This window comes from Panthera pardus, unplaced genomic scaffold (genome assembly GCF_024362965.1).
Source record: "Panthera pardus isolate Hobbes unplaced genomic scaffold, ASM2436296v1 HiC_scaffold_11, whole genome shotgun sequence".
Taxonomy (NCBI): Eukaryota; Metazoa; Chordata; class Mammalia; order Carnivora; family Felidae; genus Panthera; species Panthera pardus.
The window spans coordinates 11,819,732-11,846,331 of NW_026526666.1; the positions used below are offsets into that span (position 1 = coordinate 11,819,732).

At 45.4% G+C, this 26,600-nt stretch overlaps 1 protein-coding gene, 2 long non-coding RNA genes and 1 other non-coding gene across 4 annotated transcripts; 2 read left to right on the top strand and 2 right to left on the bottom strand.

Annotated features, from left to right (window-relative positions):
- Positions 1-585: 585 nt before the first annotated feature.
- On the bottom strand, positions 586-11,517 carry DDX20 (DEAD-box helicase 20). Its single transcript, XM_019457840.2, has 12 exons — positions 11,452-11,517; positions 10,933-11,281; positions 10,467-10,561; positions 8,675-8,843; positions 7,948-8,062; positions 7,689-7,831; positions 7,406-7,544; positions 7,248-7,306; positions 5,662-5,744; positions 5,224-5,329; positions 4,999-5,100; positions 586-2,442 (listed from the first exon to the last, which is right to left on the bottom strand). The coding sequence occupies exons 2-12, from the start codon at positions 11,231-11,233 to the stop codon at positions 1,283-1,285; spliced, it is 2,472 nt and encodes an 823-aa protein (XP_019313385.2). The 5' UTR covers positions 11,234-11,281; positions 11,452-11,517; the 3' UTR covers positions 586-1,282.
- TRNAK-CUU (transfer RNA lysine (anticodon CUU)) lies at positions 6,524-6,596 on the top strand. The gene has a single exon. It is a non-coding gene; the product is annotated as a tRNA-Lys (tRNA).
- Positions 11,518-11,578: 61 nt separating the features above from the next.
- Positions 11,579-15,416, top strand: LOC109272051 (uncharacterized). Its single transcript, XR_002082233.2, has 3 exons — positions 11,579-11,918; positions 12,138-12,189; positions 14,657-15,416. It is a non-coding gene; the product is annotated as an uncharacterized LOC109272051 (long non-coding RNA).
- An 8,197-nt stretch (positions 15,417-23,613) lies between these two features.
- Positions 23,614-26,547, bottom strand: LOC109272048 (uncharacterized). The gene is made up of 2 exons (XR_002082231.2): positions 26,120-26,547; positions 23,614-25,310 (listed from the first exon to the last, which is right to left on the bottom strand). It is a non-coding gene; the product is annotated as an uncharacterized LOC109272048 (long non-coding RNA).
- Between the last annotated feature and the right edge of the window lie 53 nt (positions 26,548-26,600).

The following is a 26,600-nucleotide window of genomic DNA, read 5'->3' on the forward strand; positions in this document are numbered from 1 at the left end:
CACGATTCAAGAGATCGAACCCCACTGACAGCGCAGAGCCTGCTTGGGATTCACTCTCTCCCTCCTCTCTGCTCCTCCCCTGCTTGCACATGCTTTCTCTCTCAAAATAATAAACTAAAAAAAAAAAAAAAAAAAAAAAAAGCAAAATCTCAAATAAAGGGGACTCCAATTAATTTTTTTCTGAGTCATGATTTATAGATGTACCATCTCAGAAAAATGAGACCCTCCCCTTAGATCCTAGCACTAAAGGTAAAAACTGGGGGAAAATTTCTAGAAGGCATAAGATTAGGACATACTATGAGAAGAGTTTAAACAGAATGAGTTCCAGCTTCCAAAAAAACAGTTAAAATGAAGGGCTAGAACTTTCCTTTAGCCTCCCAGCAGAGTAGGGCAGTTCTTAATCTGGCTTCTACCTGGGCTTCAGAAGGTCTATGAACCTCTTGGAATTACATATACAAATCTTGTTTACAGAATGGAAATTTTTCTGGCACAAATCTATAGCTTTCATCAGATTCATAAAAGGATCCAAGAACCAACAAAGATTGAGTTACTCCTTTTCTTGAGAAACGGAAATAAGACAGCCACTGATGATCCTGAGCTATTTAATGCGCGTAAACACACACACAGCTTTCACAATCTTAAAAACAAGACATTCGAAAAAAAGATGAACAATAAACATGACAATAAACATTTGGCTGAGTTCGCATTTTTACTGGTAACAAATATTTTTCCTGGAAGCAAATGGCATCAAAGCTACCTCTGGGAAAGAGTGAAGCAATATTTATTCCTTCCTACCTAAACATAAAAGGCGAGGGGATTTTCTGATCTATCGTGTTACAAATTTCTACAAGAACACACCTCTATAGAAATACAGCCCAAGCCTTTTGTCAAGAACTCCACAGCATAAACTAACATTATTTTTCAAACCTCAACTGTTTTTATTTTTTTTTCAAGTAAGCAGTGGTATTAAGTCTTTCTAAATGTTTCCTTCTTGAATGGCTTACAGAAAATGGCATCCTGGGACCTTTAGCTCTATGTCTCCAAAATTTTCTTTCAAGGATCTGATCCATGAAGTTTCTCAAAAAAAAAAAAAAAAAAAAAGATAATATACCTCACCTAATAAGACAGGTCAAAACAGTCTGAAAAATAGATGTGTCCCAGCAGAAAGCCTCAAGACTTTTCAAATTCCTCAAAAATGGCACTGTGCTAAAGGCCCCAGAGGATGGCTATCCGAAGGTATCACTCGTTGATATTTCTGGATGGTATGAGGTACTGCCTGTCATCACTGGTTGCCACGCATCATTTCTTGTAGATAAATGGTATTCATGTGATAAGCTGCCACCCAACTTGGGTGCCTCTGAGCATTCCAATAATATGACTGAGAAGCAGCAGCGTAGTATTCCTGCCATGCCCTGTAGTAAGCTCTCCAGTACTCCTCATAGTCCTGGTAGGTCTCGGAAAAATTCAGATGGGTTTCCCTGTGGCAGTCGTACCAACCGTCCTCCTGGGGTTCTGTCTGCATTCGATAGGAAGACCACCTGGGAGGGTTTCTCCGGCTCTGCTTAGCTCTCTGGGTAGCCCCCTCTTTATGCCTTGCCTTTGTCTGGATTTCAGGTGATTCCTGATACTCTACTGGATTAGGGATGTTGTTTCCATTCAGAGGCTGCTCCAAAGAGATATGGCCATCCACACGAGTAGACTCCGCGTCTTTCGGCTGAGTATCAGAAGAGCCTTCCAAGTAGGACTTATTTCCTTTGCTCTGGGAAGAAGTCCTTGAGCTGTAAGAATCACTGTCACTCTCAGAGTCTCCAGATTGACTGCTACTTGCCAATACCTGCACTCTCTCTTCAGGAATTCTGTTTCTTACAAAACCATTTTGAGGATTGACAGTCTGATCCCCAGGACCCGTGTAATGCCTGATGATTTCCACAGGTTTCTCTAGCCCCTCTTTAATATAGTGTTCATAATCCTCTACCAATTCCGAAAAAGTCAAAGAGTATGGCAGATGGATTTTAAAGGACGACAGACAAGGAATTTTAGGGAGTGACACAGGTATAGCTTCTTTGACCTGGTGCTGACCAGTCGAGTTTTCAACAGAGATCTGAACAGAATTCTTCATCGGCTCTTCCAATTGTATGCCACAGCCCACTTCTTTCGGTGACACTGCTTTTTCGATGATTCCACACTCTGAGTGGCTTTTCACAGGAAGCTTTTGTTTGGTATTATTTTTTGATTTGACTAAGAGTGCAGATACAGAAGTATTTCTGGATGAAGCCACATGGTTACCATGAGCTTTCGGAGTTGGAAAGGTTCTCTCTATTTTTTGAATCTGCTTTTTTAAGGGCTGGGTAGGTACACTTGCTAAGCCATATGTATGCATAGCAGCTTGAACCTCCACATCCCAATCCGAACATTCTTCCATCAGACCAGGAGGAATGGGATCTACATAAAAGGAACAAAAGAATATTAAAATTCTTCAGCTGCTCAAGACCAGCAATTTTTGATGACTTCATAAAGCTTTCCATGGTAAAGTAAGAAATAATATATACTAATAATACACTAAGAAGCTTAAGAATTGCACTTAGTATTTTAAAAGACCCAAGCAATCCTCGCAGTAAAGAAATACACCCCAAAATATGCAAGACCCATCCCATACTCACAAGCAGGATCTCCCCATACCTCCCACTCAGAAAGAACTTCTGCTAGGACATACAAGTCTGCAGAAATTCCCCCATCTCTTCCCCTCCCACTCTCCCCAACTCTTCCCCTTTATCTCACTACTGCTGACAGCAAAACAAGATTATTAGAAAATGGATTGTGCTCCCCAGAGCTTATCAGCTGGGGAATATTACGACTGCAACTCTGCACCCAAGTAAATCTGCCACCCTATACTCCCAACAGGGAGGAATCACTGCCCCCAACAGTGGAGAAAAACCTCTATCTGGGAACAAGTTAAGAGGACTGTAAAAAGATCTGTGGCCTCAACAGCACTTGCAAATTTTTAAAAATTTGCTGGCTCCAGCTCTCTAAATTTCCTATTCCATCCAGGAGGGATAGTTTGCTCCCACCTGCACACTCAGACCTTCCCAAAGTGTGATCAGTTTTCACCTTAGACAGACAAAATACACAAAGCCCCTGATTGACACAGGTCTGCCTGTCTGTCCGTGCTACTGGGGCTCCACATAGACGTATCCACTATTGAATCCCTCATTCTGGACTCTTCAGCTGGGGCTCTTGATCTTTTGCTGAACAGATCCTCTGACAAAAACTCGATTCCTACTGAGGTGGTATCCCTTGTTTGCCTACCACCCTTCTCAAATAGGCCGACTGCCCTCCTACTCCTGTGCCAGGTGCTTCACCTGAGCAGTCTGCTATCATACAAGCTCCTGGTCCAATATAAATCCAACACCACAAATATAATTTTCTGATTTCAAGGCTCCGAGAACATTATGTGAAGATCGAAATATGTCATTTTCCAGTATCCAAAGGCAAATTTTATTTATCACTACATGCTATGATACTGAATCCTACTGAAGGTCTTAACCCTCTTTTACCAATTTTCAATTTACTATTTTCACATTATAATCATCTGACAGATTATCAATAGACTCATACATAGAGTTAACATACTACAGAGTCTTAAAAGTGACATGGGGCACCTGGGTGGCTCAGTTGGTTAAGCATCCGACTTCAGCTCAGGTCATGATCTCACAGTTTGTGGGTTTGGGCCCTGCATCAGGCTCTGTGCTGACAGCTCAGAGCCTGGAGCCTGCTTCAGATTCTGTATCTCCCTCTCTCTCTACCCACCCCCCACCCATGCTTGCTCGCTTGCTCTCTCTCAAAAATAAAATAAACATTAAAAAAATATTATTAAAAGTGACAGAGAACCTAAAGACTGTTTCAAAAAACAAGTATTTTGTAAATCAGGACACAAGCTTAGAGCAATTAAAGAAATTTGTGAAAAGATCACAAAATGAGCTATGACAGCCAGAACTACTAGAATCCACAAAATTCCCAGACCTATGCTTAATCTAACTTTATAAAAATCACTAACAGAGTTAAATATAAATCACTGAAATATTCACTGCTATATTTATTCAATACTTATCCCATATTCTAGAAGGTCATGTATATGTAAGTGTACAATTATGTATATATACACATATATATTGGTATATACATATATATGCACACATATATGTACCTATACACATGTATATACACACATACACACTAACATGCATATATTAACATATATAATAAATAAGCCACATTTCTACACAACAGTTTTTAAAGTTTTCAAGAGATCATTAATAGTTTCAGACATGCAGTTTCCAAGGTGGCACTAAAAAAAATCAGCTTGACAAATAACCCATTAAATCAAAAGAAAACACTTCAGGGGCACCTGGCTGGCTCAGTCACAAGAGCACAGGACTCTTGACCTCAGGGTTGTGGGTTCAAGCCCCACACTGGGTATAGAGATGATAAATAAATAAATAAATATTAAAAAGGAAACACTTAAAATTTTTCAAAATAGCATTTAAATTAAAGATATTATTCCTTCCTTCCCCATGATGACAAAGGAGAATACAGCAAGAATTACCTCCACAGCGACAAAAGAAGTGAAATATATGCCCCCTTACATAAAACAGTGAAATCAAATTGCAAGGCTAAAAGCTAAAATACAGAGCTAATACAGTAGTAAAATAATTCTCATTTCTCATGTGCCAGGAGTTAGCTTGCAATCTTCTCCTTGCTGCTTATTAGCTGTAAGAACTTAGGCAAATTACTTCACTTTTCAATGTCTCGATATCCTCATTCACAAGAAATTGACAATAAGGGCACACACTTCATAGAACCATGGTGATAATTAACCAAGCTAACATATGGAATAGGACCCAACACATCCTAAGTGTTCCGTGTCAGCTGTTAATTTTATGAGGCCTATCATCAATATCACTATTCTTTTGACAGCAAAATGACACAGACAAAATATACCTGGTAAAGGCAGAAGGTTGATGTTACATTTCTGGGCAATTTTCATCATCACATTTTCTTCCTCTCCCCGACAACAGTAGGTCACTGTCAACCCCAAGGTACCTAAAGCAGAGAGACTCTTAATTAGTAAATCATTTCCACATAAATGACATTCTACCTGTCATATCTTCCTCCTCAAGAAAGCAGCCACACTTTTCACTTTTTTTTTTTTTTTTTTTTTTTTACCAAAACGGCCAGCTCTGCCAATCCGATGCATGTATGTCTCCCAATCCAATGGTACATCCAGATTTACAACCAGGTTCACCTTCTCAGCATCAATCCCACGGGAAGTCTTGAATTGAAGAGAACAAGTGTTTGCATTAACTGCCACACAGGCTCCAACGCACACTAGATTATTCTACTATAGTACGACCAAAATCCAAGTGAAGAACAGGAAGGAATTCAGGAGCAAAGGAAAAGGAAATTCATTTCTAATGACTAGCTTCAAGAATAAAGATGAAAATATAAGACTTTTAAGAAAGCATGTTCCCCAGCACTGGAAAGACAATTCCCTTCTGGTATTCTTATCAGACACACCCATGTAAAGTAATAGTTGAAACCTGTGCATCTGACAAGAGCCCAAGTCAAGATGGATTAGTCACCCAACCCGAACGAGAAATATACCAAATCTGTGGAAATGAGGACTCTGCAATGAAACTGCTTCAGCTTGGCCATAGCATCAAGACGCTGATTCTGATTCATGTTACCTAAAAAGACCCAAAAAGAAAGTCATATAAAAACAAGCTAACATATTTATCAAATACACAAAAAGCAGAATTCCTAACTACCAGTCTTAACGCTTTAAAAATATACCGAAGTTAACTCTATCCTTATATACAAATATAGGTTAAGACCTAAAGTCAGAATCTTTTAAAAATACGGTTAGGCAGTCAACTTGAAATTCAAAAACATATTTTATTTTATTTCAATTTTTAAAAGTCTATCTACCCATTTTGAGAGAGAGAGAGAGAGAGTGAGCGAGCGAGCAGGGGAGGGACAGAAAGAGAGGGAGAGACAGAATCCCAAGCAAGTTCCATTCTGTCAGTGCAAAGTCCAACATGGGTCTCGATCCCATGAACCATGAGATCATGACCTGAGCCAAAATCAAGAGCCAGACACCCAACCGATTATGCCCCCCAAAAATCAATTTTAAATGGTGACTAGGTTATGCCTGCAGATATACCATTATATCTGCAAGGTTACATATGAAGTAGAACAATTCTTAGAAAAATTGCTTTAATCAGCGGTTTATAAATTTGGTTTTGAAGTGTGATCTACAGTCAAAATATTGTCCATTAGAAAACAGTCTCCCAGTATCTCATAATATACAATGATGAGACAAGCTTATGCTAACAGGTTACAAACTAAGCTATCAATGAAAACTCTAAAAAGGATCTTACTGATCAAATATTCCTTTAAATCTTTCATTTCTATTAGGCCAGCAGTAATAATTTAGTTTTCTGTCAAAAATGAATCATCCTGGGGCACCTGGCTGGCTCAGTTGGTAGAGCGTGTGACTCTTAATCTCAAGGTTGTGAGTTCGAGCCCCACACTGGGTACAGATATTACTAAAATATAAAATCTTAAAAAAAAAAAAAAATCATGTTCACCTTCCTCAAGACCATAAAGCAGTTAATTCAGTAGCAGCTCACAGCATTTTTACAATGATTATGTAAAGAAGCAAAATATGTTGCACTGAAGATAACAAAGGCAAACTTTATAAAATTATTGAGCTCTTCATGGACAATTCATTCCAATTTTCTAATTTCATATGATGTACCAAGTTACAACTTAAAAAATAAGAATATTGAGGGGCAACTGGGTGGCTTGGTCTTAAGCATCTAACTCTTGACTTCAGCTCAGGGCACAAACTCGTGGTTCCTGAGTTCCAGTCCCACATCAGGTTCTGCGGTGACAGTGCAGAGGCTGCTTGGGATTCTTCCTCTGCTCCTCTCTCCACCCCTCCCCTGCTCGCTCGCTCTCTCTCTCTCTCTCTCTCTCAAAAAATAAACTAAAAAAAATAAATAAAAATAAGAATATTGATATATCAAATTCCAATGAAAAATTAGCCTGAAATTTCCTTTACTCTAAAGACTCAGTGTAACCTCACACTCATAAGACAACTCAGGAAGTAGCATTTCTTCCTCCTGACTTTGGAGAGGCTTCAAGTCAAGATACTAAACAAAGATTAAAGTAAGATATAAACTTACCCGAAATACACTCAGCAGGAAAGCCTTTAGAAGAAAGAATATCAGCCAAATGCTGTGCTCTATGAAAAATAACACAGAGGTTATAATTTTATAAATATGGCCCCATGCCTATCCTTTTATTTCACAAGTTCCCCAAATGACCTTTTAAGGTACATTACCTGCTGTGCAAATTAGAAAAGACTAAGGCTTGATTAAACGGAATTCTGCTGAACAGTTCCTGTAAATGCTGAGCCTTTTCCTCAAAAATCTTATGGGCCAAAGGGTATGAATTGACAACTCTGTAATACTGCTTCAAACCTGCAAAGAAGAGTCCTCTGTTAAAACAAAACATATTTGCTATATCCTAATAGCAAATATGAAAGCAACAGCCAACTAGGCAAGGGAAAGCTCCAGAGTATCACAAACAAACCAGTAATGTAAGTATCCAATATCTGTACTCACCTAGGAGACTCGGATCACTGGAATTTAGTCTTACAAAAGTGGGATCTCTCATGTACCTTGTCAAAGCATTAGCCAAATATTCAGGGTAGGTGGCTGATACGGCCAACATCTGTTTACTTGCAGGCAAGGAAGAATAAATCCAGCTGCAAAATACAAGAAAAACACACACTGTGGAAACTAATCAAACAGTAACTACCACCTGTTAAAGCTAGACACTTTAGGACACCATTTTAATAGTCCAGCAAGTTATTTTTCTTACTTTATTTGCTCCTGGAAGCTGCCTTCTTCTAAAAGCTTATCTGCTTCATCAAGAATAAAGAGACGTATACTGCCTGGGTTCAAGTAGTCAAGTTCTATTAGTTGTTTAATTCTGCCTAAAGTCCAGAAAAAAAGCATATTGAAATATTTAAGATGCATTGAATTTGTGCAAATCTCAGCCAGTGTTGTTACTCTACTCACTCACAGGTTATACTGCTGATTTTCTTGACCCGACCTTCGTTATTATACATTTACGCACCGAACCACAAATTAGAAATGTTGAATTCTATCTTGCCTAAATCCATTATTTCTTCCTCATATTTCACCACCAATAAGCACAGATCATAAACACTATTCCCATCAAAAGACTTGAATGCTAAGGCCCTGAATACTAAATTCTGATCTGAGTGATTTTTGACTGAATGATTAATAGAGAAGCAAAGAATAAATCCCAATCCATGGCTTAGAAAGCCTTCTTGAAAATCATCTCCTTTCTCCTCTTTTCATAAGCCAATTCTATAGGTGCACTTAAACAGCCTCAGGGATGGAGATTTCCTACATTCTGCTGGTAATTCCAGTCACATGTCTAAAGCCTCGCTTATAATCCTCAAAATAATTATCAGTTATCAAAGATTCCCATATTCTTACATCAATTATTTTATATTACCTATATTAAAAGTGTTCAGTTCCTTAAAACCCCCAGTTATGAACAGTCATTGATATCTTACCAGGAGAGCCAACAGCAATATGACACTTTTTAAGTCTGGTTTTGTCTTGTGATAATGGAGTCCCTCCAATAAAGACATGACACTCTAAGCCTTCCATTTTTATTCCAATAGCTGTAATAACAGAATGTATCTGTACAGCAATTTCTCTTGTAGGAGCCAAGATCAAAATCTAAAAAAGCATAAAATATATACACTTTTAATGAGTCAGTGGAACAGATACATGTGGTTGGCACATTTTGCATTATAATGAGCTATTTTTCATTTAGCCAATCATTTTAAATGATGAGTTTTTACTGACAAGGGAAACTATTCCATTCATTCACATATATATTCATTCAACACACACTGAGTTGAATGAATTGCCTACCTACTAGGCAACATGTAAGTTGCTGTGGAGTCAAGAGTTAACAATACACAGTTCTTGCCCTCAGGGCACTTTCATTCTGTGTAAGAAGACATACAATAAACAAAGGGACATCAATAATGGCATACAATAAGAGTTGGGGGGGTGGGGAGAGAAGTGAAAAAAGAAGGGAAGGAGTTATTTTAAATGGAGCAATCAAGGAAGGCCACTAAGGAAATAACATTTGAGCAGAGACCTAAATGTACACGGCAGAGTAGAGCTTAGCTATGTGACACCTAGGGAAATGATTTTGGGAAGAGAAATGGCAAATGTAAAGGCCTCAAGGCAGTAACATTCTTGGTGTACCTGAGGAATAGCAGGGAGGCCCTTGTAACTGGACCTAGTCAGGGTGAGATTTCTAGCTCCATGAAAAGGAGCTTTAGGGAGTCAAGGTGAGAACTTTGCAAAATAACTAACTACTGGAGGACAAGGTGAAACTACATGTTCTGAGCTAGGAGAAGGAAAAAACTGCTTTAAAAAAAAAAAAAAAAAAACTAGGAGAAGAAAATATGCCAAAACAGTTAACAGCAGTTTCGCTCTGGGTAGGTGAGATTATCAGATGCAGTTATCTGGTACTTCTTGACTTTTCTGAAGTTTCCCAATTTTCAAAAATAAATTTGAGAACAAAAAGATCTTAAGTTTAAATATACAAATTTGGTTTATGGCACTTTTCAGGGTTTTGGCATTTCATCTACTCCCAAATTGTCAGAAACCAAAATCGCAAATACATCTCAATTCACAAGTAGAATAGCCTAGGTCTTTGGGAAGCTGAAGGATTTCTTACGTACATAACCCAGGATTTGGTAGATATGAGTCAAGAAGCTTTGAATATGGATATCCTGGCATACTGTTTATACATAACATGGGCTTGAAAAATCTTTGTTGAAGAAATTATTTCCAAACCTAAATCTCTTATTAGTTTGGGTTCTCTTAGACCTACTCCAAGAGAACCTAGAAGATGGGAGATCAACAGGATATACTCACAAGGCTGTAAGAACCACCTGCAGTTACCAGCAACAGCCAGAGCACTACATTATCATCAATCAGGCCAAATACTAAATCTTATCACAACCGGATCAACAAGTAGAAGAACAAAGAAAACCTATCTGTATTCCCAAGTAATGAAAAAACTGACACACATGCCATTATTCTATTTAAGATGCGGTGACAAAAATTTCCAAATTTCTAACACTAATAACATATCCTTGGTCACCATCCACACCACCAGCACTCAAAGGCTTTAATGTCTACTTCTATGCTTTTCATATGGCTCACCTCAATCATTCGTTAAATTCACCTCTTCTCTCAGGAGCTACGGTATTGCATCCAACCCGCGATAATAAAATCCACGTAACATACCCTCCTTTGGGTCCTCTGAGTTAGACTCACCTGGGTACTTAGGTTTTCAAGAACCAGAGAGTCCAAAGCAATGGTAGAGAACACACACGTTTTCCCGGTGCCAGATTTAGCTTGAACAATTAAATCTGAGGAGAAAAAAATATATACTGTATATCGCTAACCAGTACCGACTAAAGAAGCTTAGATACCGACACAAAACCACATGATTACAAGGGTCTCCAGAAGATCACTGGTTGGCACCTTCGTTTTTAGTGAACTCTCAAAAAAGCATCGGGCCATATCCAGAAACATGGCTCGTCCCTGAACCTCTACCGTTTATCTTCTCGAACGGAGAGCCAACTGTCACCGTGAAAAGGACCGTAACCATCAACGCCGCGTCTCTTACAGGGGAAACTGAGGCTCGAAAGCGTGCAGCGCCCGGACGCAGGCCGGACCCCGCACCCGCTCCGGGACTCCTCCGGGACCCTCCCGGCCCGCGCACGGCCCCCGCCCTCACCGAGCCCGCAGCGCCCCAGCGGGATGGCCTTGAGCTGCACCGGCGAGGGTCGCTCGAAGCCGGCAGCCCGCAGCCCCTCCAGCACCGGCCGCGACAGCAACAGCGACTCGAAGTCGGCCGGCTCGGCCAGCAGCACGTCCCCCGTGCGGGTCCGTGGGCCGCTGACGTCGTGAGCCGTCCGCAGGCTCCGCACCGGCCCGGGGGGTGGCTCCGAGGCCGCGAGCTGTGCGGCCACACGCTCCGCCGGCATAGCGGCCTCCACCGTCTCTAAGGCCGCTGAGGCTTCAAACGCCGCCGCCATCGTAGCCGCGCCGCCGGATCTCGCGGTACTTCAGGCGAGGGAGGGAGCCTAAGAGCGAGAAGACGAAAAACTTTATTGGCAGTCCTCCCAGGAAGACACGCTTCGGCGAGGGGCGAAGGGACGGAAGTCGGAGGCTTAGGAAGTCTCGCAAGCAGCGATAACGACAAAACAATGTGGCCCGAGGAAGGCTGAAAGGAGGAGAGAGAGGCGGGGGCTACCGGTGTGCGGCCGCGGGCAGCCTGCAGAGGGCGCCGCGCGCACACAGTGGGGGCGCCGCCCCGCCTCCCGGCCCTCCGTGGGCGGTCCGCCCAGTCCCGCGCTCCGCCCCGCGCCACCCTCAGAACTCCGGCTTTGTGAGGCGCGTGCGGCGTCACTCTCCCCGCCTCCCGGTCACTGGCGGCCGGTGCCTCCAGCGGAGCCTATCCCCGCCCGCTCGAGGCGGCTGAGGCACAACCAGACTCGGCTTCCTCGTGGTCCGGTCCGTGTCTGTCTCGGCACCGCGTCACTCTTCTCTGTCGCCAGCCCGAGGACGGCCCCTGGCACACTCAGCTCCCGTACCCATCCGTTGAGTTGCCGCCAGGCCCTGGACTGACACCTCTCAAAGCCACAGCCCCGCCTCAGACCGCTCTCTGAACTTAGATTTGTACATCCGTCGGCCTTCTCAGCATCTCCATTGAGAAGTCCGGTAGACATCTCACATCTTTCATGTCACCTGGGTGTTGCTCCTGTCCCCGGCTTTATGCACCACCATCTCGCGGGGGGGGCCAAGGGACCGACTTTGCCACCTTCCCTTCTTTTAGGTCTCTGCTCAAATATCGCCTTTCCAAAGGGGTCGTTCCTGACTTTTTTTTTTTTTTAATTTTAATTCCAGTGTAGTTAACATACAGTGTTGTATTGTTTTCAGGTGTACAATAAAGCAGTTCGACCATTCTATACATTACTCAGTGCTCATCACGGTAAGTGTACTCTTTAATACCCATCACCTCTTTCACCCTGATCTATCATTATTATTATCTGAGATACTTCCATCATCCTCTGGGTTCCCCCAACTTTCCCACCACTCTCTGTTCCCTTGTTCTGCTTTATTTTTCTTCATGACACCACTACCTGGGATTGTGTTTATTGTCTGTCTCCCCCACTCTATGAGGACAGGGACGTGTTCTGTCTAGTTCTCTTCTGTATTCCTAATGAGAAAAAAAAAAAACAGATCTGACCCATAGTAAGTGCTCAGTGTTTATTGAGTAAATGAGTTCCTGCGAGTCTTAGCCATAACTCCAAGTTTAAATATTTCTGGAACCTAATCTTATTTATAATTCCAAAACTAAAGATATTCTGCGTCCAACTCCAACGTTTTCTTTTGTCCTTATATCATCATTCTGATCATTATCTCTCACCCCATGCTCACACACAGGCAGGTGCACACAGAATGATGATCCAGATTCCAAATGATGTAGGAGGGGCTTTGGCACTGTAATCCCATCTGTAAGAGGTCTCAAGGATGCGTTTTGGTTAAAAAACATTGAGAAATGTCAACTGTCCATGTGAAAGAAGGGGTTCTGTTGGGAGTGGGCACTGAAGTTTCCAGGCTTCCTCTTAGTAACCCCAGCTTTTTCATCCATCTAACCCCAAATCCCAAACCTGGGAGGTATTCTTTTTTAAAAAAAAATTTTTTTAACGTTTATTTATTTTTGAGACAGAGAGAGACAGAGCATGAATGGTCAGAGAGAGAGGGAGACACAGAATCAGAAGCAGGCTCCAGGTTCTGAGCTGTCAGCACAGAGCCCAACGCGGGGCTCAAACTCACGGACCGCGAGATCACGACCTGAGCCGAAGTCGGACGCTTAAACGACTGAGCCAGCCAGGTGCCCCACTGGGGCACTCTACCATCTACCATCACTCTCCCTTTTCTTACAATTTACCTGAGGGCAGGTAATTTTGCCTCTATGTACCTCATTCATTCCTCTGTCCAGTCTCCATAGCATTTGTCCTACTTTAAGCCCCTTTGTCAGCCTAGCTATTGAAACAACCTTCTGAATAGTCCCCTGTCCCTTTTCTTCTCTCTCCCAGCCACTCACTCCACAGGTACTGGAGTAATCATTCTTAAGTGTGTACCATAGGTCGTTTGGGTCCAGCTTCAGATCCTGTTCCTTTTTCTTATTATTATTATTTTTATTTACTTTTTTTTTTTTAGAGAGAGAGAGAGAGCATTTGAACATGAGCAGGGGAGGGGCAGAGAGCGAGGGAGACAGAATCTGAGGCAGTCTCCAGGCTCTGAGCTGTCAGCACAGAGCTTGACTGGGGGCTCAAACTTGTGAACCTCAAGATCATGACCTGAGCCGTAGTCGGATGCTTAACCGACTGAGCCACCCAGGTGCCCCTAGATCCTTTTAACAAACTTTTTTATTTCCCATGCCAGACTCCCACTTCACACTATAATAACTCCAGTCTACCTCTTACCCGGTTCTATTTACTTGTTTAGGTGTCCGTCCCTTACACTAAAAAAAAAAAAAAAAAAAAAAAAAAAAACTATAAGCTTCTCAAGGATGGGAATTTTTTCACTCCAGGCTCTCCAGCCCAGCACCAGGCCCTTGGTGGGCCTAATAAACACTGAATCTTGCTCAAAAGTCTTTGCTGGATCTCCATTGCACATAGCAGTAATTCTATAGAACTCACACCAATCGATGAAGAAGCCAGCTCTCATCCCAAAAGAAACAAAAAGACTGCTTTTCCAGAAAAGAACACATCCAGTTTTATAGACATTCTGTGATCGTGTTTCTTGTTTATGATGTTTTATGGACACAAATATTGCAGTAAGGTTACTAGAAATAAATTGTATTGCTACAGCTAAAAACACAAATCAATACATAAAATATTTTTCTCAGTAATGGAAAAGTTAGATAAAGTTGTTGGCTGTAACTTTTAGTGCTGTAAAGATAAAACACAGAGGTAAGGCACCATTTAATAACTAGGTAAGGTATGAGAGTAACATACACAGCAATGAGTCAGACTGTGTGTGCTTCCCGGCCTCCCCTCAGGAAAAATCTCAATGGGACCTCAGCCTTTTTTTATTCTCTTCTGTCTACCTGGAAAGCCTTACTTCACCTAATGTACCTGGGAGCTAGAGAAGGGAAGGATTCCTGTGCACTGAAAAGCAAGTAAAACTTAGACTCAGGATGGACGTGGAGGTTCAAGTGGTCCCATACAATCATTCCACAGTGGAGGTTTTTGCACCGGTGTAGAGGAAAACATTGTAAATAAAAGCATGGACATTAAGGTGGCCCATGGTGGGTATAAGGAGAATGTGGAAAGAAGGAACAGAACTACCATTTTTACAGCTGCTTTTTCTCATTTGATCTCAAAGCAACAAAGGGTAGGCAATGTTATTTGCATTCAATCTGAAACTTCTCTTTATTCTTTCAACAGATATCTTCTGAACACCCAATATGGACACAGCCGTTGCCCTCAAGGAGAAGGATACCTGCAAACAGGTGGCCCCGATCAAGGAGAAAATATGCAAGTAGCACAAGTTGGTATAAAATCATATGCAATACTGACATTTTCAGGGCCTTAGTTAAAATGCGGCTGTCATGTGGGAGAGAGTGGGAACTACTGAGAAATTAAGGAAAACAGCTTTTGGTATTCAGAGAGCAGTAGCTTTCTTCTCTATGCCCTTCTCATCTCCACCCAAAATCAAAATGGTTTAAAGCATGCCTTGAACAATGAGAAAAACACCATGTGCAGATCATTCCTTACCTACCCTGGAGTCTAGTACATCTGCCAAAACAGCAGCGCCAGGAGGCCAAGCCCAAGTCCTGTGAAGTACTGGGGGCTCATTTTCTGAGCTGATCCTGAAGGATAGATAAGGAGTTTCATCAGGCAGTGGGGGTGGAAGGAGAGAGCTCACCAAGCAGGCAAGTTAGAGAGATATTCTGGGCAAAGCGAACAGTTTGTGCAAAGGCGTGGAAGCATGAGAAACCATAATAGTTTAGGGAAGCCACGAGCTTTAGTGTGAACGGAGGCAAGTATGGCAGCAATTACCAGGAAATGAGGCTGCAGAGATATATTGGTCCCATGTTATGAAGGACCTTGTCTGCTACCATAAGGAATAGAAAATGACTGTGCTGTGCTCTCCCAATGCGGGGTACTGTTACATAAAATAAAGAGAGATACAGTTGGAAATGTGGATGGGGCTCGATTAATAGCAAAGCCGAGGAGTCTGGGTTTTAACTGGCAGACCGTGGAGCATCATCTAGATCTGGGATCTAACCTGAGGCGGGGAACTGCAGGACCCCCTTCACACGCTTGTGTCTTACACCTGCTAGCTCCCGGGTGTTTTCGGTGTTGGTACACTGCTTCCCGAGTACCAGGGCTTACCTGTGTGGTGTTTACCCCGCAAACTGATGAAGCAAGTGTTTCCTAGTTCTTGCTCCCAGACAAGGGGGACCTTCCCTCCAGCATTCTTCAGTTCATCTGCTCAGTGGACTAGCGCCATCGATACGCTTAGGTTATATAAAGTTTATCAAGTAACAATATGTGGCCGCCTGGACAGAATTTGTTTCATGACCTTCTCATTCCTAAGTGGCTACCTCCCAACACAGAGGATAACTATTTTTACATGTGCCCCTTGGCCCACGGGGTGACCTTATATCTTCAGTACCTTTTCAGACAGGAATTAGGAGGTGGGGAAGCAGCCGCAAAGGCCCAGCCCACGCACTCTGCACAGCCACCTCCCGCCATGGGCATTGGCCTGGCAGGCTTTCGGAAAAGAACCCCAGGTCTTCCTCCCTGTCTCCAGACCAGGCTCTCCTCTGCCCAAGGCCCACATTGATTAATTGCCCCTTTTAATAGCACGGCCTCAGTCTTTAGGGAGGAAGGCGTCACATTTGCTCTTCCCCTTGTAAGAACGGGGCCCAATTCATTCTTGTCCAGGCAGCATAATAAATAACCTGCCCCCGTTGGCAGGGAGTTTATTAGAGACTGATGGGACATTTAACAATAACTGGGGGCCTGTGATTTATTAGGTAGGGAGGTTCATGGCGTCTCCAAAGACTGGGAATGTGGAATTTAATTGATAAAGCGACTGTCAGCAGCAATGAGATGCACTCAATAGAATATGCATTTGAGGGATTCTCTTTGGAGCTGTCAGGAAGGGTTTCTGCTAATCATATTCAGCTTCCGCGGATGGTGGCGTCTGCCGGATATCTGGGTGAGAGACAAATGGCAGGGAGGGGACTCGGAGAGGGGCCCGGGGAGGGATGCACCTGTCAGTTGCCCAGCCCGATGGAAGAATGTGACACAAATGAGCAAAAGGAAACAGGATTCCCATCACCCTGAGTGAGGACTCTTCAAGAGGCCTTCGTCTCTCTCCTGTGAGCCGCTCGAGAGAGCAAGAGGCGCCCGAGCACCCACTTCCTGGAAAAGGACGGAAGTGAAAGAGTTAAATGGCAAGATGAGAGATCTGTTCCGGAATCTCCCTAAGCCCTGAGGCTTCTGCACCAGAGACCCCCTGCCTTGCTGTCCAGCTCCAGACGCTCACACACACAACACACACACTGCCGAGCGCCACAGTTCGTTACCCACCTGCCCCCCATACGGCAGTTTCCACACAGCCTCCCTCGAACCCCTGGTTCAGGGGGCAGCTCCTCCTGTCACAGCCGCTTTCGTGCCAAGAACAGAGCCACAGAAACTCTGATGGAGTCTCACCTTTGTTTGTTGTTGCTGTTTCCCAGGTCTGGAGACCCCAGAATCCAGGCTGAGAACCTGGAAATAAATGCTTGCGGGCTGGCGCGTACAGAGCATTGGCGCACCCCTCCACCCTGTTTCCGAGACCTGGTGTATCTCCGAGGGCCATCGATAATGGCGCTGGCACTAGCACAGCTCTGTCCTCAGGCAGTCCTGAGCCTTTCCAAGGCAGCTCTGCTCAAATTTTCTATCCCTCCATCCCTCGGGCTGTTGCTCAGCCTTCAACCAGGCCATGTAAGGCATGAGAGGGGCTTTCTCAGGCCAGTCTGCTTCCCTCCTTTGATCCTCATGCATCTATTCTTAGGTCCCAGGAGACCGGTCTGCCTCCTTGTTCCCTTCAGGGAGAGAAAGGGAGGGGGAAGCTACAGCCAGGGAAGAAGAAGTAATTGTCACTGTCTAATCTGAGCCTCGGTGGTGACACTGAGGGACCTCTGAGCAGAATGGATACAGCAACTGGTTTGATTAAATCAAGCCTCTCCCACAACCTTGTTAAATTAAACTGACAGGCCGAGAGCAGACGCGGGAGGGCAGAGGGATCATCGCCTCGGGTGGGGGCAGAGGAGGCCCAGAGCCGAGGTTGGTAAGAAGATCAGATGGTAGCAGAGCGGCAGCCTGCCCTTTCCCTTATTTGCTGACTACAGATACGAGCTGAGATTTATGGATGTGAGATGCTTAAGTACCTGTCTGAGCACAGGCTGTGAAACCGACGCCGAGGCAGACGGCTGCCTCCCCGTGGGCTCTGCAAATTCCCTTGGCATTCGGGCCTCACATTTGCAGCCGTGCTCTTGACATTTCAAAGGGCCTCTAAATATCTTGCCTTTACAGCAGGCAGGGAGCAGAGGAGTTGTTTGCCCCACTTTACAGTTAGAGCAACCGAGGCACAGAGGGATTCCAGGGCCAACCAGAGCCATGCAGAGACAGGCCGGCAGAGCCAGTCCAAGACCCCAGGTCTTCTGCCCGCCGCTTCTGGCCCACATCGCCTCCGACGTCCTGCCATATGGCAGCATTTTCCAGGGCTTAGTCCCTGGGCTGCCATCTCTTCTCCCACCCACCAAAGAAACGTAAGCCACACAGCTTGCTTTGTGGGCTGTTAGGAAAATGCCAACTCCCGACTGGCTTAGGGCAGCCCACCTGCAGAGCACACAGCTAGCTTCCAAAGGCCATGAGGCCATTCTGTCGCACTCATGTCACGCGCCCCCGTGCCCAAGCCCTTGTGAGCCATTTCCACTGCACCTAATTACAAGTCAGGGGAGAGGGGGTACGAGAGAGAGATTGTTAGCCACAACAGCAACAGCAATAGTAGAAGGATAACACCGATACCCCTGCTGGCTTCCTCACCTGTCACCCAGTTCCTCACCTGCCAAAGCTAATTTTCCACTCACCAGTGGGTGAGAGCTCATTTCGGAGCGGCTGAGCCACATGCACCCTCACATACATACATGGGTTCACGGTGCCATTGTGAACAGAGTACTGCCTCCCCCAGGATGCCCTTGTTCTCACTTCGGACGCGCTCCAATGATTTGTTCATTGACACCTCCAGCCCTCCCCAGTCTCTGTCTCCATAGCAAGGACACTAGGATGGGGATACTACTAAAGGTGGTGCACACTGATCGCCAGAGCGCACTGTCAGACCTGCCTCCTCCAGAGGCACGCTCATCACACCCCAGTGTCTGATCAAATCCCGCAACAGGGGGCGGGGGGAGGGACGGGGACAGGAGAATGGGGAGAGGGGCAGACTTTGAACCACGATGAAGGATGCAGGCTCCATGAGAGCCCGTACAAGGTGGTAACATCTGCTTGAGAGGGACAAAACCACTGTAAGCATCACCCACCAGGGGGGAGTGTGTATGTGCCACAGCAGATATCGTATCACCGTGCTCTTTCTCTGTGGTTACCACATGATTTTGATCACCACTCTTGACCCGAGAAAGATAGGAAACAGCAGACAGGCAGATAGGTCGAAGATACTTAGACAAATATCACCAGCCTCTTAAATTCCTCTTTGGTGTTGTCATTGGCCACACCCAAACCCGACATCTCCAATCTACCTGAACTCCTCTTAGGCAAGGAGTTGGACTCCTCTAGATACACCTGACAAAGTGAGGTGGAGGGAAAGGCCGTCTTGCCTGGCAGGCGGGGAGGAAAGACCACCGGGCCTGGGTTCCCATGCCGGCTCTGCCTCTGGCCACCTGGGTGATGTACGGCAAATCATTTCACATTTCTGGGCTGCACTTTCCTGACCTGTATATCATATGCTTGGGTAGGAAATGCAGACTTTTGTTAGAGTTTTAAAATTTTAAAGATCACCAAGGAGAAAACTGAGACCCAAAGAGGTTGAATTACTTGTCTGAGGCTCCACAGTGAGGCAGCCGAGTGACTGAGAGGGTGTGGGTCCTGGAGCGAAAGCCAGAGCTTTGTGTGACCAGAGGGGAGTTCTGGCTCCCTAGCTCCCTTCTTCCTCATCTGCAGAATGGAGGCGATAGGAGCCCCTGCCTCTGAGGGTTTGGGACGAATAGATGAGCGCCTGATACAGGGAAAGCCTTCAATAAATGTTAGCAAGCACTATTTTTAGTGACAGACCAGAGGTTCAGACCCACATGTCTTGACTTCTGGTCTCTCCATGAGGTCACAATCCCCTGATTATCTATAAGGTCCTCCTCAGCTCCCAAATTCTATGATTCCAAGTCAGATAGATTAAAATGCAAGTTACTTCCAAAACCCTCCAGGCAGAGACACAAAAGACCATTTAGGGGATTCATTATTCACTCTCCATTGCCTCAGTCACTTTCTATGGATGATGATTCATGGGGAATAATCACAGCAAAGAAAACCTGTCCAAAGGCAGGGAGAGGGAGGGCAGTAGAAACCAAAACTCCTTTGCATGTGGAGTGCCTATTCTTTAAAAGGTATCTTCATTTGTGAAGTGATGACAGTGTCTCTTGGCCTCATTGCCATTCCACTCTGGAACTTGAGGCTTTCTCTTGGTATAGATGGCTCCCATTGGGAGCCACTGCCCACCCTGCCTCCACCCACCCCCCCACCCACCCAGAACCCTGGGGAGAGGGTCCTGCCTCTCTGGTCAAGCAGAAGCCTTCACAGCAGCAGCTGTCACCCTGGCACTGGCTGCCCTAGGGGTCTCTGGCCACACCCCAGGGCTGGCATCTATTCCAGGCTTGGACAGTTCTGCAGTCCCCGCAGAAGACTGGGAGACCCTTGGGAACCAGCCTGGTGGCAGAAGGTATGCAGTAAGCCAAACCTGAGATGTGACCTCTTTTTCTCCTCACCCCATGGCCTCAGGAAAAGAAGCAGGTAGCCTTCTTTCTGTCTCGCCGACAAGTCTCTCCCTGGCAGGCTGCCAACTCCTGGTTTTTGCTCACAGCAACCAGAAGCTGGGGGCGGGGGGGGGGGGGCTGGTAAGTAGTGTGTATCAAAATGAGCTTTCCCTCTGAGTGGGAGGCCATGTAGGTGAGGTTACAGGGAAGTGGGCACAGGGCTGCCAGGGAGCCAGCTGTGGCAGAATGTCCCTGGGAGCGTGCTGAGAACGACTCCCTCTCCCTTTCCATGCAGTTCCCATCTACCGGCATTGGTTTGCACAAATCGCATTAAGTATTTCCCTGTGCTGTGTGTGCCCTGACATTCTTCAGGTGCTCTTTGCAGTTGAAAAATATTTACTTTTCCAGTAATGTTTGCAAAATGGAAATATTTGCTTCCCAAGTAGCAATGAGACCATTGCTTAGGCACCACAAGCACAAGACCCATAGCTGCAAATAATTCCAAATAAGGCTCAGTAGCAGCCCATATTTGGACTAATCTGAATAACTAACTGTTCATTGTTTGGACTCGTCTAATTTTGCACTAGTCAGTTCCCTCTGAATTGTTCAGGCGAGATAGCCCATTCATACATGGAGTTTTCCAAAATACTATACTGCTGTTTCTTTCCCCTGCCCCCTCCCCCAACACCTTCCTTCTGTGTTGTAGAAAAAGTTGTAGCCACTGCATGACTGATGGCCTGGCCTTGCAAGGCAGGTGACTTTGTACAAAAGTTAAGGCTGAGAGTGGTGCCTAGTTTGGCACTAGGTATAAATTCAACCACGGGGTTTGTGGATGGGGGACTAGAACCCTCAGTGGTTCTAGTCATCTTGGTAACCCACCTCAGGTTACACCCTGCATGCTTTCTGCAGAGTAGGTAGTAGAAAGAGGGAACAGGAGTACTTTGTTCCTTCAACATAAAGACCAGTCTCTTTTGGCCTCAGTTGCTCTATAAGTGGGGGGAATGACACTCCATGTTTGAAGACATGAAAGCTAAGGAGCTTTTTCCCCCCATGCCTAGAGTCTTTGATTTCTCTAGCCAGTCAAAAGATTTTTCAAATAAAATCCAAAGTGAATCTTTCCTTTGGAACCAAGGGACCTCTAGCATATAGGCCACTTGGTCCCTCTGCTGTCTCTCCTGATACCAGGATTGTATGAGTCACAAGAGCCCAGTCCCATCTAAGGTGGACAGAGGAATAAAGCTAGAAGTTAGATTGTTTTAAGAATAACTAGGCCTTGCAATCCCTATCAAAATAACACCAGCATTCTTCACAGAGCTAGAACAAACAATCCTAAAATTTGTATAGAACCAGAAAAGACCCCGAATAGCCAAAGCAATCTTGAAAAAGAAAACCAAAGCAGGAGGCATCACAATCCCGGACCACTTTCTTACACCGTACACAAAAATAAACTCAAAATGAATGAAAGACCTAAACTTAAGACAGGAAGCCATCAAAATCCTAGCTTCAAAATAAATCAAAATAAAAAGCTTCTGCACAGCGAAGGAAATAATCAGCAAAACTGAAAGGCAACCTTCAGAATAAGAGAAGATATTTGCAAACAACATATCAGATAAAAAGTTAGTATCCAAAATCTATAAAGAACTTCTCAAACTCAACACCCAAAAAAACAAATAATCCGGTGAAGAAATGGGCAAAAAACATGAATAGACACTTCTCAAAAGAAGACATCCAGATGGCTGACAGACACATGAAAAAATGCTCAACATCACTCATCATCAGGGAAATACAAATCAAAACCACAATGAGATATCACCTCACGCATGTCAGAATGGCTAACATAAACAACTCAGGCGATAACAGATGTTGGTGAGGATGTGGAAAAAGAGGATCTCTTTTCACTGCTGGTGGGAATGCAAACTGGTTCAGCCACTCTGGAAAATAGTATGGAAGTCCCTCAAAAAATTAAAAATAGAACTACCTTATGACCCAGCAATTGCACTACTAGGCATTTATCCACGGGATACAGGTGTGCTATTTCGAAGGGGCACGTGCACCCCCAAGTTTATAGCAGCGCTATCAACAATAGCCAAAGTATGGAAAGAGCCCAAATGTCCATCGATGGATAAATGGATAAAGAAGATGTGGTATATATATATATATATATATATATATATATATATATATATACAATGGAGTATTACTCAGCAATCAAAAAGAATGAAATCTTGTCATTTGCAGCTATGTGGATGGAACTAGAAATTAGAGAAAGACAAATATTTGAGAGACAAACTTCACTCATACAAGGAATTCAAGATACCAAACAGATGAACATAAGGGAAGGGAAACAAAAATAATATAAAAACAGGAGGGGGACAAAACATAAAAGACTCAAATATAGAGAACAAACAGTGTTGCTGGAGGGTTTGTGGTAGGTGGGATGGGCTAAATGGGCAAAGGGCATTAAGGAGTCTACTCCTGAAATCATTGGTGCACTATATGCTAACTAACTTGGGTGTAAATTTTAAAAATTAATTAATTAAAAAAAAGAATAACTAGGCCTCACTCCAGTCCCCTCCTTGCAGTCCCAACATGTTCACACTCAGACACACAGTCTCTGCCCAGCACCTCCAGGCCTGCCTGCCAGGCGAGGTCCTCTGCCTGGTGAGGGACAGTTCCGCAGTGATATCTGAACACATTCCAACAGCACATGTTTATCTCTAGGGTCAGCCTTTCCTGTTGATGCTCAGGAGGTGTGGGGGAGCTGCTGGCAAGCACAGGGGGTGGAGGCCTGAGGGCAGTAGGGATATGGACGCCCCTCTTAGGAGGGTGATGTTATGATGAGGTTTCCAGACTGTGTGTGGCCATGCATGCCTTTCCTCACATCAATATGAACTTTTCAGCTCTTCTGCTGTCAGTGGAGACGGGCACAGCCTCACCCAGGGATGCATCTTCCAGAGGGCGGGCTAAGACGCACTGGGTGGGGACCTCCAGGTGGATGCCATGGGATATGGAGCCAGGAGAACGGCCGTGTTTCCATTGTTTACTGTAGGATGTGAGCTCTGTTGGGACGCAACTGGTTCTGCCTCTCCCTTTGAGCTCAGTCATTGGTGCCAGGACCTCCAGGCTTTGGCAGTGGGACAGACGGGGCCACCCTCCCTGAGTAGGTGGGCAAACCCCATGAGTCTGACACCCTTAGACACCATTTCCAGGAGTTGTGCCTCCTCCCTCAGGAAAAGTACCCACCACGCTTATCCCCACCAGCAGGGGGCAAATGCTGAGCTACCATTTAGGGGTCCTCCCCCCACCCCCGTCCCCACCCCCCGCCCACCTCTGGGTGGCTTTGAGAAAGTATGTTCATAACCAATCTCAGACCTTTGATATGTTCCTTATTTTCAAGTGAGATAATTTCATCTTCACTCCAGGCTGAGTTTTGAGGGGCAGGAGAGAGGAGGTCGAACTATTTGATTCTTCTTCAGCAAAAATGAATCATGTCCCACATCCCCCATTCTCAGCCTAGGGATATTTACCCATGTTTATATAACTATGGCAACAGGCTTTATTCTCAGCCATTTAAACCCTTAAAAAAAAAGAAAAAGAAAGAAAGAAAAGAAAAATGGAAAGCAATCCATTTCCCTGTTCCTGCCTCCTGGTCCACTCAGATGACAGAGCTATTCCTGCAGAAGCAAGGTAAGAGACAGAGCCCCACATGTCCTGGTATAATGTCAGCCTTCTCCGAGGGTAAGTTTGCAATGGCCCAACCTCATGAAAGGCCTTACGAGTTTAACAGTCACTTTCTACCAAAATCCTATGGGAACCACACAGTAATAGCACCTCTGACTTGTCTGGGACCTCTCTTTTGAGCACCACACTGAGATTAGGGGCATCGATTTTCTTTTTCTTGCCATCTCCTTGACCTTAAAAGGGGATGGATTTCGTAATGTATATAACTGTTGTGTCACTACGTCAACCACCTGAAACTAACATGTCAACTATCTTTCAATTAAAAATATTTTTTAAAAAAAAAGTGGATGGAATGCCAGCTGGCTTTGCTAACAATATATTCTTCATCTCTGAGATGGATTCCTCTTGTCCTGACTACTTCACAGATTGTTGTCAAAATAGAGTTTTGTAAGGAGTGTAAAAGTGTTAATTAGACTCACATAGGTTTAACTAGAAGCAAGAGAAACTGAGGCCAGGAACAGGGAAGCATCTGTGTGAGGACAACTGTGCTGTCAGAGGCCTAGGACACCCAACCACCCAGTCTAAACTTGTTACCAGATCAGCCTGCACCTCTTGGAGTTTGAACTACAGCCACCCTCTTACCTTCCAAGAGGACCCCAGTCCAAGTGCTCTCAGGGATGGCAAAACCCAGGCTTAAACTTGCCTCTAAAGACTATGGGAACCACAGACTCACAAACGTTTACTCATTGCCTCCTGCAGCAGTCACTGTGCTGGGTGCTGGAGATCTCAGAGTGAGCAAGGCCCGCAGGGCTGGGGAACTCTTGTGTGGTGGTTCTCCCACGTAAGACTATGTGTGGATTATGTTAGCGGCCAGGTCCCCCTTTCTATCCCCATCCAAAAAGACTCAACTCCAGAATGGTTCAGCAGGTCTGGGGACCGCAGCTCCGTCCTTGGGGGTGGCTCCCACTGTGAACATGCTTCAGGTACCACGGGAGGGTCCCCTTGGGAATCTCTGTCTCCCAACTGCAAGGAAGCCTGTGAGTGGGTCGCAGGGCCACGTGGACTGGAGAGGCCAGACTCACTCAGGTAACGGAAAGACCCGGAGAGCAGAAGTAAATGGTAATTCAAGCTCGGCAGCTTGGAAACACCTCCGTAGATTGATTGATTCTCAGCTCCTTCCTGCAACAGTCGGGTTTTCTGATCCACGCCGGATCCTGAGCAGGGACCCCAAAGGGATCCCAGGCACCCGGGCTTAGGGCTTAGCAAACGGCCACCAAGACTCAGACTTCCGAGGGAGTTCTCACCCATCTACGCCTCTTCTTTCTTTTCTCCATCCATCCGCTACCGCTGCCTCCGCTTTGTCCAAAGAGGGGCACTAAGGTCTAGGACCAAAGACATGGGCGAGATCCCCTGTAATTGAGGAGCTGGGGTTAAGTGGAGACATCCGAAGGGACTCTGTAGAGTCTTCATTTCTAAAGATGTTCGTTTTTACGCACCCCCCCCCCAACCCGCCCCTTGTCTTTCAATAGTAAGCAGGAGTGGCACCCTTTCCTGACCAGGATCGGAATGAATGACCACAGCGCCTGCATTCACTCTGCACCTTCTCACGCGTCTGCAAGGTTCTGTCTCGGAGACCCCAAATTCTGCCTGGGGCAAACTTTCTCCCGTTAATTGTCTTGAGATAACACGTAGCTAATTACCCTAATTACTCTCTGGCCCTGCAACACCGTCCCCCGCGGGCCAGGGAGGGTGGCGTGGCGCCTGGGTGCGGGGAGGGACCAGTAATCCTGGCCGCACGCGGAGGCTGGTCCAGAGCTCCGCTGGAAGGAGTACCCAGGCCGGCCTGCGGCCCCTCTTGGGTCCTCCTGCCGCAACTCCTGTGTCCATTGAATAGAACCCGAGCAGCTTGGAGTCGTCCCCCCTCCCCGTCCCTTGAGCAAGAGTTAGGATAACTGACGCATATGGAATACTGGGGAAGAGAAAGGCCTATTCCTCCACTCCCTGCCCACCCTACTGAAAGCAGCCCCCCCATTCTACTACCCTGTTTCATATTTTCACAAAGAATCACTACTGGAGAGTACCGTGTTTATTTATTTTAACCTGTCTCATCCCTCCCCTTCCCCTACCCCACGCACCTTCTTGAGAGCAGAGATCTTGCCTGTCTTAATTCGGTATCATACCCCAGACTTACACGTGGCGGGGAGTCAGCAGAGCCTCTAACAGCCTTGTGTTAAATAAGTCTGTGGACCGAGCAGCGGCTCCTCAGCTCCAGGATGAAGACTGGGCTGGGAGGAGCCTACACTTGGAGGTGAGACGGACCCACACTTCCAGACTTCCAGCACACTTCCAGAGTTCAAAAGAACTGCTGATTGGCTGCTTTGGTGGAGGATGTTCCTTTTCTGATCGGAGTATGGGAAACAGGGTTGAAACTAAGGCACTCTTACTAAGGCCGCTTCCCAATGCCCACTCATAAGACGGTGCTCTCTCTTTATCACCAAATGGGGGTCACGTGCTTTGTTGGGGGACGTCGGTACAATCTGGCGGCACGATACCCCCAGCCGCGTGGGCCAGGACTAGGTGTCCCGCGGCCAGCCCCCAGCAGCGGCTGCCCTAGCCCTGTGCGACCACCCGCTGCTGGATCCACTCGCTGCAGCCCAGCCCGCGCCCCCCCG